This window comes from Dioszegia hungarica (genome assembly GCF_025882075.1).
Source record: "Dioszegia hungarica strain PDD-24b-2 chromosome Unknown MKK02contig_16, whole genome shotgun sequence".
Classification (NCBI taxonomy): domain Eukaryota; kingdom Fungi; phylum Basidiomycota; class Tremellomycetes; order Tremellales; family Bulleribasidiaceae; genus Dioszegia; species Dioszegia hungarica.
The window spans coordinates 1023817-1037593 of NW_026515773.1; the positions used below are offsets into that span (position 1 = coordinate 1023817).

The window sequence follows — 13777 nt, forward strand, 5'->3', positions numbered from 1 at the left end:
GGGAGATCGCTGGATCGCTTGCTGGATCGCGAAGGCTGACCTGAGGAATGAGGAGTTGGATGGAGATCAGCTCAAACTCCATCCGCTGACGGTCGAGCAATCAGCGGCAACGAGGGTGATTCAGAGCTGTTGCATCCCTACATCTTCCTCCATACAAGCCGGCGGCAATATGTCAGACTCGGAGGATGACTTCATGTCGGACAAGTTCCTCGTCGACGCTCCCACTGCCCCCACGAAAACGCACACTCAGCAGCGAGCTGCAGATCAACTCAAAGCGCAACGACGAGGCCAGGCGAAGAATCAGCCCAAACTCGTCCAGCTAGAGAAGGAACGGCGGACCGAGGGGCTGAGTCGAAGCCTGTTCGACAGCGCGTCCGCTGAGGCATCGGGCTCGGCTTCTGAATCTGGCGCGGGATTGAGTGCAGGCGGCAATAAGGCGATGGCGATGATGCAGAAGATGGGATGGAAAGTTGGGGAAGGGCTGGGACGGCAGCGATCCTCATCGCCCCCGCATGGGCAGAAGAGGGGACACGATGAGGCGGAGGAAGAGGACGAGGCGCCAAGAAGAGGGATCGGAGCAGCTCGACCGGCACAAGCCAAGCAGCCGCGTATAGAGCCGATACGAGTCTCGCTCTGGGCCGGACGGAAGGGTCTTTCAGCGCGATCGCCCTCACCGCCTCCGCTTCCGCCGTCTTCGGGTCGGAACGTCGATCATCTAGACCCGGAGAAGCTGGCAAGACTAGGAAAGGAGACGGATAGCTTTCGGGAGTTTAACAGGCGGCAATTTGGGAGTAAGGACATGCAGCGGAAGGCGGCCAAGGCTAGGGATCTGCTGGTTGGCTTTGACAAGGAGACGGAAGTGAAAGTAAGTTCTTCTGACAATATCACGGGTACATAGCGCTGACAAGCAGTTCCATCCGCTACACGTACTCCCCTTCGACCCCTTATCTACCCTACCTCGTCCCCTCCTCATCCTCATCTACCCAGCCCAAGCTCTCGCGTTATCGCCCTCACCGCCTCCCGCTGCCGGACCGGAACGATCGCCCAGCCCACCTCCTCTCTTCGCATCGCGAGAAAAGCCTCTTACCGCAGCCGAAAAGGTGCGCGAGCAGATGCGGCGTGACATGCTGTCGAGCTTGGACGAAGGGGAGGAAGACCCGATCATGAAGCGGAAGCGAGAGCTGGGGTTGCTGGATGGTGGCGAGAAAGTCGAGGATGGGCAGGCAGATAAGGGGGACTGGAAGGGTGTGATGTGGCAGGATGAGGTGTCGGGGACGAAGAAGGTCTTGTCGATGGATGTGAGTGTTCACACCGGTGTGGTGGGTATAGCTGATTTCTCAGACCGAATCGTACTTCACGTTTCTACTGTCCCAGCTGAGGCACGAGCACCTGTTCTGCTTCTGGTGTGGATACAAATATGGCAGCTATGAGGAGATGGAGGGCGCAGGTGGATGTCCGGGTACGGAGGAGGACGATCATTGAATCACGACCAGAGATGCGCACCGGCGAGACATGAAACTTTCTTGCATACCATGGTCTACCAGCGACGTTTCATCCTCCTTGCCTCCTTTACAGCCTATGCCTACTCCCCCAGATACCCAAGTACTAGTCATCTCTGGGATCCCATACTGCATCCCAAAGCTGTACATGTCCAGCGCCTGCTGGTCACTGTCGCCGAGGCCGTCCTCCTCCTCATCGTCACTTGCTTGCTCATCCTCGTCTCCGCCTTCATGCGCCTCGTCGTCACCAGACGCAGAGTCCTCCCCCTCATCGCCACCAGTAGGTTCTGTCTGAGCAGCCCGCCAGCTCCTCAAAATATCCCACGCCCTCTCCTTCATCCTCAGACTTCTACCGCCTTGCAAGAACTCTGGATCTTCGCCATGCGCCGCGTAAGCCGCCTGGAGGACGTCGCGAGGAACGGTCCTGCCCCGGAAGTACGCCATGTCCAGCCAGTGTCGTTTCGCCCCGACAAATTTCCGGCCCGTGTGGTGGATGGCCACTCGCGTCAACACGCGCACGTGCCAGAAAACTTCCGTCGGGTCCCCGGTCGAGACGCCTGGGTCGTCTGGCGGTCTGTATTGCCTGACGATGGCTCCGCGATGACCGAGAGACTCCCATTGGGATGGGTCGACGAACAAAGAGGGCTGGAGATGCGTGCCGTATACGATGGGGAGTCCGTCTTCCGGGAAGTAGAAGAGGATGATGTCGAGACAGGGATATCGGCAAAGATACCGCCTCATTTTGGTCGATACGGCGACGGTGGAGGAGGGGGAGGTGTCGACCCCCAAAGACGCGTAGGCCTCGAGAGGCAGCCGAGCGGATGTCAAGATTGTCAGGCGCTGAAGGATGGACATGTAATATACATCGACATTCTGCATCATCAGCCGCGCCTCCATCAAGATGACCTGTGCCGCCAACTCACGTGGAAGTCCACTTCGACCAGCTCGCTGTATTTCAAGGTCGCCTGTAACGCTGCCTCTCTCACCTGCAGCTCTGTGTCATACGGGAGATGGATCCCATATACGCCCTCGTCATCGTCCTCGTCCTCGTCGTCATCCGAATCGGTATCGGAGTCATCAACGTCTCGCGACGGCGCTTTCCCCGCTAGGATTATCGATTTTAGGGGAAGACGCTAAATCGTGTCGAGCGCCGAGTCTTGATCATGAGGTCTCCAGTGGCCGTCGAGTCGAAGGACCTCGACATTGGGAGTGTCTTCCAATATATAGGGAAAACGCGGGAGCCGGTGGGCGGGCTCGCCGCCGATACCGGTGATAGTCAGATGTTTGAGGTTATGGAGGACGACGTCTTCGGCGTCGGGGGGATACGCGAACGAACGGTCAAGCCGACCGACGCAGATGACGAGCACCGTGAGGTTGGGCATCCCGCACATCCATCGTTCCACCGGTCCGCTGTCGTTGACGTACTAGAGGTGGGTCAACCGGGGGAAAGACCATTTTCCGCGTCCGAAGTTCCGGAAGAAACCGCCATGGCCAATGAGAGGAACGAGTTTGGATGTTGACTGACGACCGAATGGTAAGGGCAGAATAGCCAGGTGTGTGAGTTGGCTGGAGAGGCCCCGGATGAGGCCAATCAGACGCTCACCCTCGTCGCCCGCGTCGTACGGCTCGATCCGGAGACTGTCGATACAGTCCCAGCGGAAAGGATGAGATCTGAGTCCTGCGAGGGCGTGCGAAAGCTTGATGTTGACGATTCTGGATCGGGCTGTGTACTCCCGAAGAGGTATAGAGGTGGCATATTCGTCCGCTGTTCTATGTCAGTCAAACAATCACACTCCAGATTTATCTCTGAGCGCGACTTACAGTCGTACCCACTAGTCAGATCGACTGTTGGTCAGCACGCATCCCCGTCGCTGGGACGAGAAGACTTACGAGTCTCCCATACTTTCGCTTCACCGACGTCTCTGAGCGCTTTGCAAGTCCTTGCGAGACAGCGAGCAGAGGATAGGTCGAGATGCGGTGAGATCTGCGCCTGCACCTCGCGAGGTAGATATGGCATCTGGCGGGTGGCTCCCGCTTCAGGCGCATCATTGTCTTCTGTCATGATCAAGCTTCTAGGTTCAGAATGTATGAAATATCAACAAGCGTAGTTGCAAGTTGACTGTATCCTTCTCACTGATCGCGCGGTCGCAACGCGCAAGCGCAAGGTTGGAAGTTCCGTCGGAACCGCTAACTCCTCATTCCTCAGCGGTGTGACGTGTGGCTGTGGCGGCCCCAGGTGAGGCGGTGAGGCAGAAATAACTACAGGACTACCGAGAGTGTGCGCATGATGGATTTCTGTTCTGCATGTGATGATATTGTGTCTCCCCTACTCTACTGCCATAATAGTAATCCGCATGTGTTCCGGCTTCTCCAGCTCCCGAATCGTTCCTTCCTAAAATAGTATGTGTCCTCCTCGCCTTGCTATGATGCCCCCACTTAGACCTCGCCGGTATCCCGTCATGTTCCCGCCTAGTGGTCCGAGTGCTCGTCATAGTCCCCACTGCACTCGCTGAACGTCTCATCATCGCTATCCTCCCCCGCCGTCTGCCGCCATTTCCTCAAAATATCCCACCCCGATTCATCCTTCCCGAAACCCTGGCGCCTCAAACCCCTACTGTCATCGACAGTATACATCGACGTCGCGTAGACCGCCTCCAGTACATTCCAAGGGACAGTCTTGCCCTCGAAGCGGACCAGATCTCGCCAGACCCGCTCTCCGCTGTCCGCGCTGCCGCTGCTGCTTTGATCCGACTGGACCTGGGCCAGGATCCGGATATGCCAAAACTCGTCCGCGGGCTCCATCTGCCCCGGGACGATATCGGTCTTGAATCGCCGGATGATGGCCCCCTGGGTATTATCCGTGTCCCACGAGTGTGGGCCGACGTAGTGAGCGGTCTCGATAGAGGGCGGGGTGTAGTCTGTGGGGAAGGCCTTGTTGGTGCAGGGGATGCAGATGGATGTGAGGGCTGGTATGCGGCGGAGTTGTCGGATGAAGTTGGTGGATAGGTGCTGAGTCTCCCCGGTGGACGGGATGACTGGCATATGGGTAAAGGATGGGCGAGGATCGGTGAGGATGATGAGCCGAGAGAGGGTCCGGTCCCATTGAAGAACGAGATCCTACTCGGTCATCAGCCTGGACCTCAATCGAGCAGTGATGAAAGCCTATGCTGCAGAGATAGTATGCACAAGGCTCACCTCATAGTCAAACACGGGCTTATCCCCCATCTTGAACTCCATCACCGCGCTGTCAAACGTGAGGGGCATCAAGCCAGCCCCAAGTCCGAAATCCTGCATCCTGAACTCATCCTCTTCCTCATCATCCTCGAAATCCTCTTCGTCCTCATACCGCCTGTTGAGGTGGAGGATTCCGCTGATCTTCTGCCTCACCGTCCTCCCGACCGCCTCCAGCTTTGGGCTGTCGCCAAAGAAGTAGAAGCCGCCGGTCGCCTGAAAGTGTTCCAGCTCGGGTACGAGGCCGAGGACATTGTCGAGGATCCAGTCCCCCTCGGCGATACGGTCGTTGACCTGATTGACCTTGACCCAGCTGAGTTCGGGGTGGAACTTGGTTTAGGGGGCGCTACCGGTGTAGCAATCGAACGAGATGTCTCCGTGGTCGCACTCGAGCTTTTGCAAGCGCTTGATACGAAGGATCCAGCTAGGGACTGGACTCCTCGTCTTGGTGCCCCGCCTGATCTGCACGTGTGTGACCTTGGGGATGCAAAGAGTGTCCGAGTCGAGTAGGGATAGGAAGTTCTGGCAGCCGAGCTCAGCTTTGTGGGCGTCCGACCAGTCGGTCCGAGAAGGTAGAGCGAGGATGGCGACGTAAGCCAAGCGAGGGGAGAGCCGGACGAGGAGGTCAAAGAGGGACCGAGCGCGATCCCCGCTTGGTCCGTCAGACGGCTCGATGCGGATGCCCTTGATGCATTCCCAGCGGAAAGGGTAGGCATCAAGGGCATCCAGAGCATGCTGGAGCTTGGAGGAGACCACGGCGGCTCGAGCCTCGTGGTCGTTAATGACCATCTCCGATTGATACTTGGTCGAGTGAGGCGCTATATCGTCAGCCAACCTCGCCACCTAGCTCTTGTCCACCCTACTATATCGCCAAAAGCTGCATGAGTGGCCACCGCGGACTTACAGCACCATCCGCTAGTCAGATCCAGCATCTCCCACACCTTGATCTCTCCCGCGTCTCTGAGCGCTTTGCAGGTCGTGCTGAGGCTCCGAGCGGACTCGAGGTCGAGCCACTGGGCGATTTTGATCTGAACTTTGAGGGGGATATAGGGGATCGTCCGCTTTGGCTCCGACTCGCCCGAAACTGCCATATCGGTAGATATGCTCATACTGGCTCTCTGCGGGTAATGACCTGGGAAGAGTTGTATGAGGCAGAAAGGCAACAACAGAGGCTGATTGGGTTGGTGAAGGCAGGTGTAAGCGCGAAGGATCGAAGTCAGCATTCCTTACGAGGCGTTTCAGATCTGCCAACTTATCCCGCCTCTCCTGCTTCTCAGCCTCAGCAGGCCCAAAGCAGACAGCACCCCAGTGCCCAGATCGAGAGTTTCACCTATGCTTGGCTCCGCGGTAGACCGCTCGTTTGCAATCAGGAAACATGGACAGACTTGCATGTAACGATTGAGTACTCACAAACCCGCTGTACTGTACAAAAGACTCCGGTTCCAGCCACCTCGATAGTATCAAGCCCATCTCCACCTGCAAGCGACCGACTCAGATCCAACTTTCTGCTCCCATACATCACATAGCTCCGACCTACATCTCCTCCGTCTTCTCTGCCCAATTCCGCAGGATGTCCCATGCCGACCCATCTCCGAGTGATAGCCGCCGTCCGCCTTCCGTACTGTCGATATCGAGTGCCGCCTTCTCGTAGACCGCCTGAAGAACGCTGCGGGGCAGCACGCGGTCCTTATAGCATGCCAGGTCAGTCCTGCAGTCGTCGTCCGGCTTGACCGCACCGCCTGAGTCCGCCGCCGAACAGCCGTCCCGGATTCGTATATGCCAAAGGACGTCGTTCCCTGATACGTAGTGGCGAATGATGGCGCCTCGCTGACCGTCCGTCCAGAAATTGGGGTGTACGAAGCGGCCGGCGTCCCGAGCGGGGGAGACAAAGTCAGAGGAAAAGAGACCAGGAGCCGAGGGAATGTAGATGACAGATAGCTCGGGGACGCGGCGCAGAGTGGTGAGGAGAGGGCCGAGGATGGCGGCGGTATGGTCGGGGGACTGGGAGGTGTGCTTGGTGGCCCCGGTGAGGCGAGGAGTGGTAACGACGGTGAGGCGAGAGACGGTCTTGTCATTCTCCACGATGATGGTCTGTATCATCAGCACGATCGATCAAATCAAAGCCAACAACTCACGTCGTAAGGAAACTCCTCGCACCCCTTTGCCAGATCCATCGTGATGACCGCCTCCTCCAGAAACTTGACCTTGATCCCGCCCGCAAACACTTCCTTCTCGGTCAATAGGTCTTCTGTTGGAAGGTTGCTGTCCTTCCATGCGAGCCGCTCGCTATCGTCACTGGCGCACGAGTCGCTGTACAGCCGCCTTCCTGTTCCCCCGCCAAATCCGTCCCCGTACCCACCCTCGCTTCCGCCATAACCGTAGCTCTCGCTTGCATCATCGCTATCCTCGTCGTCTGAATCGCGATAGACCGGCGTAGAAGAAGGTGTAGATTCCCTCGTCTCGTGCACGAACGCCGATCCGCCGTTGCCGAGCTTGTCTGGCCGAATGATCGAGATTGTGCGAGACCGCTTCGTCTGCCGCCAGACTTCCGGGAGATATCCCCGACTGTCCCTCTCGATCCGCTCCCAGAGACCGGTGATGCGGACGGTTGCAAGCTTGGGCGCCACCTCGAGCAGAGCAGTGATGATCTCGCGAGCGTGCTGATCGTGATTCTTGCCGATGCGATGGACGGTGACGGTCGTGAGGTGCGGGAACATACCGCTTAAGATGGTAGTACTGATGTGACCGAGATCGGCGACGAAGGAGACGTCCGGCCGGGCGACTTCGAGGTGCTGAAGGGTCTTGATCCGCAAGATCCAGGTCGGGATCGCCGCCTCTGATGCGAAGCCCCGCGCAAATTGCACGTGGGTGACTTTTGGGAAGTTGAGCTTGAGCGAGCCGAGCATCGACGTGAACATCTCGCAGCTTTGTTCATCCAAGAGGTCCTCAGCGAGAGGAAGGGGAAGGATGCTGATCCGAGTGAGGCGGGGAGCGACGCGTGTGATGAAGGAGATGAGCGCTTTGGCTTGGGGGGCGCTACACATCCCGTCGTCTTCACCACCGTCCGAGGGCTCGATGCGGATCGACTGGATACATTTCCAGCGGAAGGGGTACGCCTTGAGAGAGTCGCGGATGCGCTCGAGCTTGGTGTCGACCTTGCCGTTCCGGATGTCGTGTTCCGTTTCGTCGATGAAGTCTTCGGTACACGCCGGCTTATCTGCTTGGGTCAGCTGGGGCCGATATAGAGTAAGTGAGCAGCTCACCATACCATCCCGTGGTCAGATCCACCTCATTCCAGACCGCCATCTCTCCCGCATTCCTCCACGCCTTGCAGCTCACGGTCAAGTTTCGGGCGGAAGGGAGGTCGAGTTGCGCCGCGATGCGAGCTTTGACCTCGAGGGGAATCTGCTTCATGTTTGTGATGGATTAGATGATATCGAAAGAAAAATAGGGTGAGAGGATTGATATGTAAGGAAGAGAGAGAAAAAGTAGAAGTCGAGCGCTTTTATACTTTGGTGTGGTCCAGTCAGCTCCCCTCAACCGTGCGTCGTGTTTCAGATATACCATCACACTCTTTCCAGAGCTTGCCTAGTATCGCTCTGCCAGCTCTCTGCGCTTCTTCCGCTCGACTCGACTGACAGCCTCCTCCATGTACTCCAACCTCCGATGTATGTCTAGGAACAGCTCGGATAGCGCGCTCGTCTCAGAAGTCAGCGAGCGTCCCCTCAGCGGGGCTTGCGGAAGGTGTAAAGAGCTCACGTATTCGTTATACTGTACAAGTAGATTAGTCGTCTGCTGCCTCGCTGCCGATAAAGCTTGTGACTGGTTTTGTGACTCTCGCGTCCGATCCAGAAGCTGTGGCCGCAAAGGTAGTAGCTCTGCAAAGTCAGCGCTCCTTCGACATTCCTCCCATTCTGTCTGGACATGGAGCCTATAGTCCAGTCTGAGATGACTCACTCTCAAGCTCTCCGGCACCCTCCACTCCTCTTCCCTTCAGTAGCTCGACCTCCCTCAAATCCCGCTCAACCCCCTTGATATCCGCCGCTGCTTCAAGCAGCATCGTCACCTTGACTTTATCAGGTACGAGGTCGTACTCCGCTATCGGGCCTGTCGCTGGTCTCGACGGGTCTGACGGATCTCCTTGTGCTCCTGATGCGCTGGAAGGATCCGGAAGGGACAGAAATGGTAGATACGCCTCATCTAAACGGATAAGCTCGCTCCTCCTCGCGTTCACATAGAGCGCAGTTGCTGAGCTCACAATTCCCAATAAATCGCCTCAAGCCTTCATTATCGCCCCCTATTCTCTCCAAAGCCTCATGTATCTCCCTCACACGCCTCAGGGCAGTCTTGCTCGACTCGCCCAGCTTGGGAGGGGCGGTATCGCGCGGGTCCGAGCTGGGATAGCTCGACGCGCCGATGACTTTTGCTTCCAACGCATTGAGGCGGAGCGTGAATGGCAGTATGGACTCAGTCTGGAGTGCCATAGTGGCTGATAATTAGCGAGCTAAAGGAGTAGGTAAAGGGCAGGGGATGTTGCTGAAAGTGAAGGCGAGACGGTCGCGGCTCGCGCAACGCGCAGAACGTTGAGTTCGCGATTCTGAAACGCGGAGAAACGTTTATCCGCACCGCAACTTGCTTACTGGCAGCAGATTTCAGAGTTGCTACGTTGCCATCTACCTGTTAGACTGACACCACGGTCGGTACACCTGCAGCTCAAAGACCACCTCTAGGTGTACTTCCTGGACACTCAGCAAAAAGACATGCCGAATACAGCAACAGCAGGGCCCGTGCGCCTCGCACAGCGAGACCTCTTCGGCGGAGCCATCCAACTCTCCCTACCTTTCGACTACCTCGACGCGAGGTGCGTGGCTGTCCTGCAGCTACATCGGGATCTCATTTACTGAAATTGTATCTCTCGGAGGGCTGATGTGTGCAGTGAACTGCGCCAGATCCCTGATAACCAAGAGGTCTTCCTTTCGCCCGTGTCCGAAACGAGCGTAGTCGTCGAGGTGCTGGCGATGGTAGAGGAGGGCGAAGCAGGGAAGGATCTATGGGAAGCTGCCAAGTGAGCTACATACCCCCGAATCTTCTCCGAAGAAGAGTGAGTTTGAGCTGATCCGACCAGGTTCCACTTTTCCTCATTAGCACACGACAACTCCGCCCTATCCACCTCCATCCTCACTTCCCCTCCATCCCCCTCCATCCCCTCCCGGCCTTCTTCCGACGCCTCCTCAACACCCACTCCGATCATCTTGCAAGGAACGCAGGTCATCCATAAATTCTCACATAACCCTACTGGCGCACCTCGACCAGGCAGGGAAGAGGACGACCCGGATACCGTCTGGATCGGGCTGGCATTATGGCGGTGTTGGCTTGAACCCTCTGGAATGGCCAGTGGAAGCGGAGGGAGCGGGAGGAAGAAGGCTGACGTGGTGATGAGTGTGAATGTCAACCTCAGCGCGGAGGGCGGGCAGGGCGAAGACGAGAGAAGGAAAGTGGACGGGTGGTTCCAAGAGGCGGCGAGGGGGTTTAGAATAGCGGATTGGGGGCTGTTTGGGGACTGCGAGGACTAGGTGGATGTGTCTAGAGCAAGACTCGATCAAAGTATGAAGCAGGCTGGTACGAGGTCTGCAAGATGTCGCGTGCCGAACATTGGGCTAGCGATATGGGATCAGCACGGTCTCCTGTGCTGGCCGGGCGAAAGAGCTAGCAGAAAAGTAGTAATACAGAACTAAGGTTAGGCTACATGGATGTAATGTCAAATATGCTACTTGCTGAGAGCTATGCTAGGTATCTGTAAGTCCCGATATCTGTTCCCCGCTCCAGGTACTCTCGCTGCGACACGTCAGCGTGGTCACTCATCCAGCCATCTGCCCGGCGCAAATGTAAGCCAAGTACTCACATCGATCAACCCCTCTATCCGTTTCTTGATGAGCGAAGTAGTCGGTATGAACCGACTGGATAGCTGGTGTGCCACCTCCGAAACGAGGTCATTGTGCCCCATCGTCTGCCGATTCTTCATGACCCGGACAATACACGCCTAGGGTTATCAGCACGGCATCCTTCATCCCGAGTCTCCGACCTTCCCCATCTTGTCCACGGGCAAACTCACCTCAATCTGGAACTTGCGTTCTTCCTCCACCATCCCCTCCGTCTCTTCCCTCTCTTTCCCCGTCTCCACCCTCGCCGCCGCGACCTGCATAATCTTTATTCTCGCCAGCGGACACGTAAACGCCTCGTTGAATGCGAATGTATCGGACGGAGACACTTCGCGGCCTTTGGGCGTTTTCAAGAGAATACGATATTTGCCACAAGCGAGGGATTGGAGCGTGCGAACAAGGTCTGCGTCGGGGAGTGCCGTGATAGTTTTCAGGTCCTACCATATCAGCCTAAACTCTGATCCTTGCGAAAGGATGACTTACCGAATATCCCAGCGTCTCTTCCCCCCTCACATCCTCAAAAGCCAGCATGACCACCAAAGCCTGCGTCGAGCAATTCACATCATGGCTCCGATTCTTGAACCTGACTTTGACATCAGCCGTCCCGAGGTTCCCTTGCCACGTTAGGCGTCGGCCGGAATGGCGCGAGTCGTAGTATGCCTGGAAAACGGAGGTGGTATTGGTGAGCGGGGCGGGGAAGATGAGGGGTGAGGTGGCGATGACGGATGGGGGCCAGTGGGACGTCGTGAGGACTGAGACTTGGAGGTCGAGGGGGAGGGCCTAGAGATTAGCGAATCAGCTTTCGGGGGAGGAAATCAGATGGCATACCCCATGTCGATTAAGGTAGTTCCGGAATGTGTTCGCCCCTTCGGCCGATATTCGCATATCTGTAAACATACCTTCCAGCTTTTGAGTGAATTGGAATCCCCTAGCGATCAGCGGACGTTCCTCTTCTCTCGTCGGCATCGCACCCAGCTTGACTTACATCTCAATCTTGAGCTTAGCCACCATCCCCTTTTCAGAATCATCGCTCGCGCTCCGAGCATACAATAGCCGCTTTGCGAGATGTGTCTTGTAATATCGCTCAAACTTGTCTTTATCAGACAAGAAGCGGAAGAGGATGATTGTCTTTTCGAGGGCGATCTCGATCTCGTCTTCTGATTTCTGCGAGTTCAGCTTAACTCCAAACGGGATTGGCGCGGACAGGCCGCAATAAGTGTAACAGGTGTAAGACGTACCGCTTTCGTGCCCTTCTTGAGGTGTTCGTCGATGAACAAGGAAAGATACTCGGGTGCTCGAGGGTTGGCGTTGATGAAGGTTTGGAAGGCCTTGAGATCAGCTCCTGCACCTCATGTCTCGAGGATACAAACTCACCTCGTTGATACTCGTTTGTATCGCCTTATCTCCCCCAAACGCCTCATCTAGCACCCTATCGAACTTGTCCTTCAGATCCAACACCCCCTGCACCCATCCCAGCGCAAGCGATAATGCGCCCGCTCCACCCACAGCCTTCTCACTACCACCGCCCTTCTCTTTCGCCTTCCCCTTTCCTTTCCCCTCCATCTCCTCGTCCTCCGCGCCACCCTCCGCGGCCGCGCCATCCTGGCTTGGCCCAGCGCCAGCAGGTATAACGCCACCCTCATTGATAAGCTTCCCCCTCTCCTCGATATCGCCCTTCAAAGCCGTGCGCAGGGCATTCCGCCCCACATCATCCGGAACGCGGATGAAGAGGGTGTATAGACGCCGAAGATCAGGCAGGCGGTCCGCGTCCAGCATAGGCCGGAGACCTGTTCCGGGCATGGAGAGGATAGCGGTCAGGTGAGGGGTCAGAAGCTTGGAGACTACCAAGGCGAGCAGGGCGGGAGAGGTCAAGGGGGATAGGTAGTGCGCTGTTCGATCTGATTCTTGAGATAGGCGTTTTTCGACCTGGGCATCAGCTGGAGTCTACACGAGAGAGCAGGTCATCCTTGACATGACTTGCAAAACAGAGATAGCCTCACATTCTTCAGATACACACTCGCATCCCCTCTCTCCAATACCTCCCCCGCCTCAGCCTCATAAAACTCCCCACTCCTTCTTAGAAACTCCGGCTCAAAGTCCGTCTGATACACTGACAACGCCCGCTGCGTGCCCGCACCCGGCGCCGCTGGATCCTGGAGGCGCAGCAATATATCCACGCAATCGCGCACCGTCGTGCGCGTGATGGTCTCCCCGTCACGCTCTAATTGGACCTGCGAAAGGAGCGAGCCGATGAGGTGGGTATGTATAGGCGGGGAGGTGGAGCGGATGATGGTGTAGAGGAAGAGGTGGAGCCCGACTTCGTATATGATCGGAACGGAGTGTGCTTGGGTGTAGACTTTGTCCTGGAGCTTAGCCTCACCCTGTATGTCCGCAAGCGCAAAACGGGACTCACCATGTAGCGTAGGACGTCCTTCACTTTCCTCATACTTCCTGTATGGTCCTCCCATACGCCTTTCACGCTCTTCAAGAATCGCTCCCCCTCCAATGCCCGCTCGACCGCCTCGGCGCCGCCACCACCTCCGCTTGAGCGCCCTAGACCCGCCGTACCCCCCGACCGTGGAAAGGCTGGAACAATGAGTTCTTCGGCAAGATGGTTGAGGTGCTCGGTGATGAGCTCGCGAACGCCGTTATAGAGCTGGTCACCGGCTGTCTTGATCAGCTTGGTCTTGGTCTAGCAGCTCCAGAGCCAATCATAGCTGGGCAAGAAACACAGATAGGACCGCCAGCCCTGGTCTCCAGCTCGGCTGTAAGCTAGTCACTTACACTTGTACAGCACCATATTGTAGGCATAGCGATAGTGCTCCTCATAGCTCAACTTGGACACGTTATGGTTCTGAATCTCCTTGATCGCGTAAGACAGCTTGGTCCAGGTGTCCTTCATGGACGTTTCTGGGCCGATCTAGTGGATCAGCTCTCGCTCCACAATCTCACCCTTGACATCTCCTGAGATTTGGAGGGCGGTATAGCTCACCTTCTTGGGCGGTCTCTGTCATCGTCAGCGAATGATCCTCGATGGGAGCGAGCTGATGAACATACGATCTTGGGCTTCCCCCGCCGTGCTGGGCTATTCGACATGCTCATAGCGGC

At 56.8% G+C, this 13777-nt stretch overlaps 7 protein-coding genes across 7 annotated transcripts; 2 read left to right on the forward strand and 5 right to left on the reverse strand.

Annotated features, from left to right (window-relative positions):
* Positions 1–169: 169 nt before the first annotated feature.
* MKK02DRAFT_38480 (uncharacterized protein) lies at positions 170–1482 on the forward strand (the record flags this gene model as incomplete). Its single annotated transcript, XM_053090120.1, has 3 exons — positions 170–865; positions 912–1298; positions 1342–1482. The coding sequence occupies 3 exons, from the start codon at positions 170–172 to the stop codon at positions 1480–1482; spliced, it is 1224 nt and encodes a 407-aa protein (XP_052943596.1).
* A 100-nt stretch (positions 1483–1582) lies between these two features.
* MKK02DRAFT_38481 (uncharacterized protein) lies at positions 1583–3561 on the reverse strand (the record flags this gene model as incomplete). Its single annotated transcript, XM_053090121.1, has 6 exons — positions 1583–1605; positions 1670–2372; positions 2423–2604; positions 3103–3264; positions 3321–3344; positions 3390–3561. The coding sequence occupies 6 exons, from the start codon at positions 3559–3561 to the stop codon at positions 1583–1585; spliced, it is 1266 nt and encodes a 421-aa protein (XP_052943597.1).
* A 407-nt stretch (positions 3562–3968) lies between these two features.
* Positions 3969–5839, reverse strand: MKK02DRAFT_38482 (uncharacterized protein; the record flags this gene model as incomplete). The annotated part of the gene is made up of 4 exons (XM_053090122.1): positions 3969–4616; positions 4695–5043; positions 5098–5548; positions 5635–5839. The coding sequence occupies 4 exons, from the start codon at positions 5837–5839 to the stop codon at positions 3969–3971; spliced, it is 1653 nt and encodes a 550-aa protein (XP_052943598.1).
* Positions 5840–6263: 424 nt separating this feature from the next.
* Positions 6264–8144, reverse strand: MKK02DRAFT_38483 (uncharacterized protein; the record flags this gene model as incomplete). Its single annotated transcript, XM_053090123.1, has 3 exons — positions 6264–6821; positions 6866–7947; positions 7994–8144. The coding sequence occupies 3 exons, from the start codon at positions 8142–8144 to the stop codon at positions 6264–6266; spliced, it is 1791 nt and encodes a 596-aa protein (XP_052943599.1).
* A 174-nt stretch (positions 8145–8318) lies between these two features.
* Positions 8319–9214, reverse strand: MKK02DRAFT_38484 (uncharacterized protein; the record flags this gene model as incomplete). The annotated part of the gene is made up of 4 exons (XM_053090124.1): positions 8319–8432; positions 8490–8608; positions 8688–8930; positions 8989–9214. The coding sequence occupies 4 exons, from the start codon at positions 9212–9214 to the stop codon at positions 8319–8321; spliced, it is 702 nt and encodes a 233-aa protein (XP_052943600.1).
* Positions 9215–9490: 276 nt separating this feature from the next.
* Positions 9491–10303, forward strand: MKK02DRAFT_28584 (uncharacterized protein; the record flags this gene model as incomplete). Its single annotated transcript, XM_053087596.1, has 3 exons — positions 9491–9591; positions 9667–9795; positions 9856–10303. The coding sequence occupies 3 exons, from the start codon at positions 9491–9493 to the stop codon at positions 10301–10303; spliced, it is 678 nt and encodes a 225-aa protein (XP_052943601.1).
* Positions 10304–10511: 208 nt separating this feature from the next.
* Positions 10512–13771, reverse strand: MKK02DRAFT_17613 (Cullin; the record flags this gene model as incomplete). Its single annotated transcript, XM_053085813.1, has 13 exons — positions 10512–10565; positions 10633–10770; positions 10843–11106; positions 11153–11449; positions 11498–11597; positions 11655–11833; positions 11908–11997; positions 12044–12595; positions 12670–13032; positions 13083–13336; positions 13454–13589; positions 13662–13676; positions 13727–13771. 13 exons carry the CDS (start codon positions 13769–13771, stop codon positions 10512–10514), a joined length of 2487 nt encoding a protein of 828 aa, XP_052943602.1.
* Between the last annotated feature and the right edge of the window lie 6 nt (positions 13772–13777).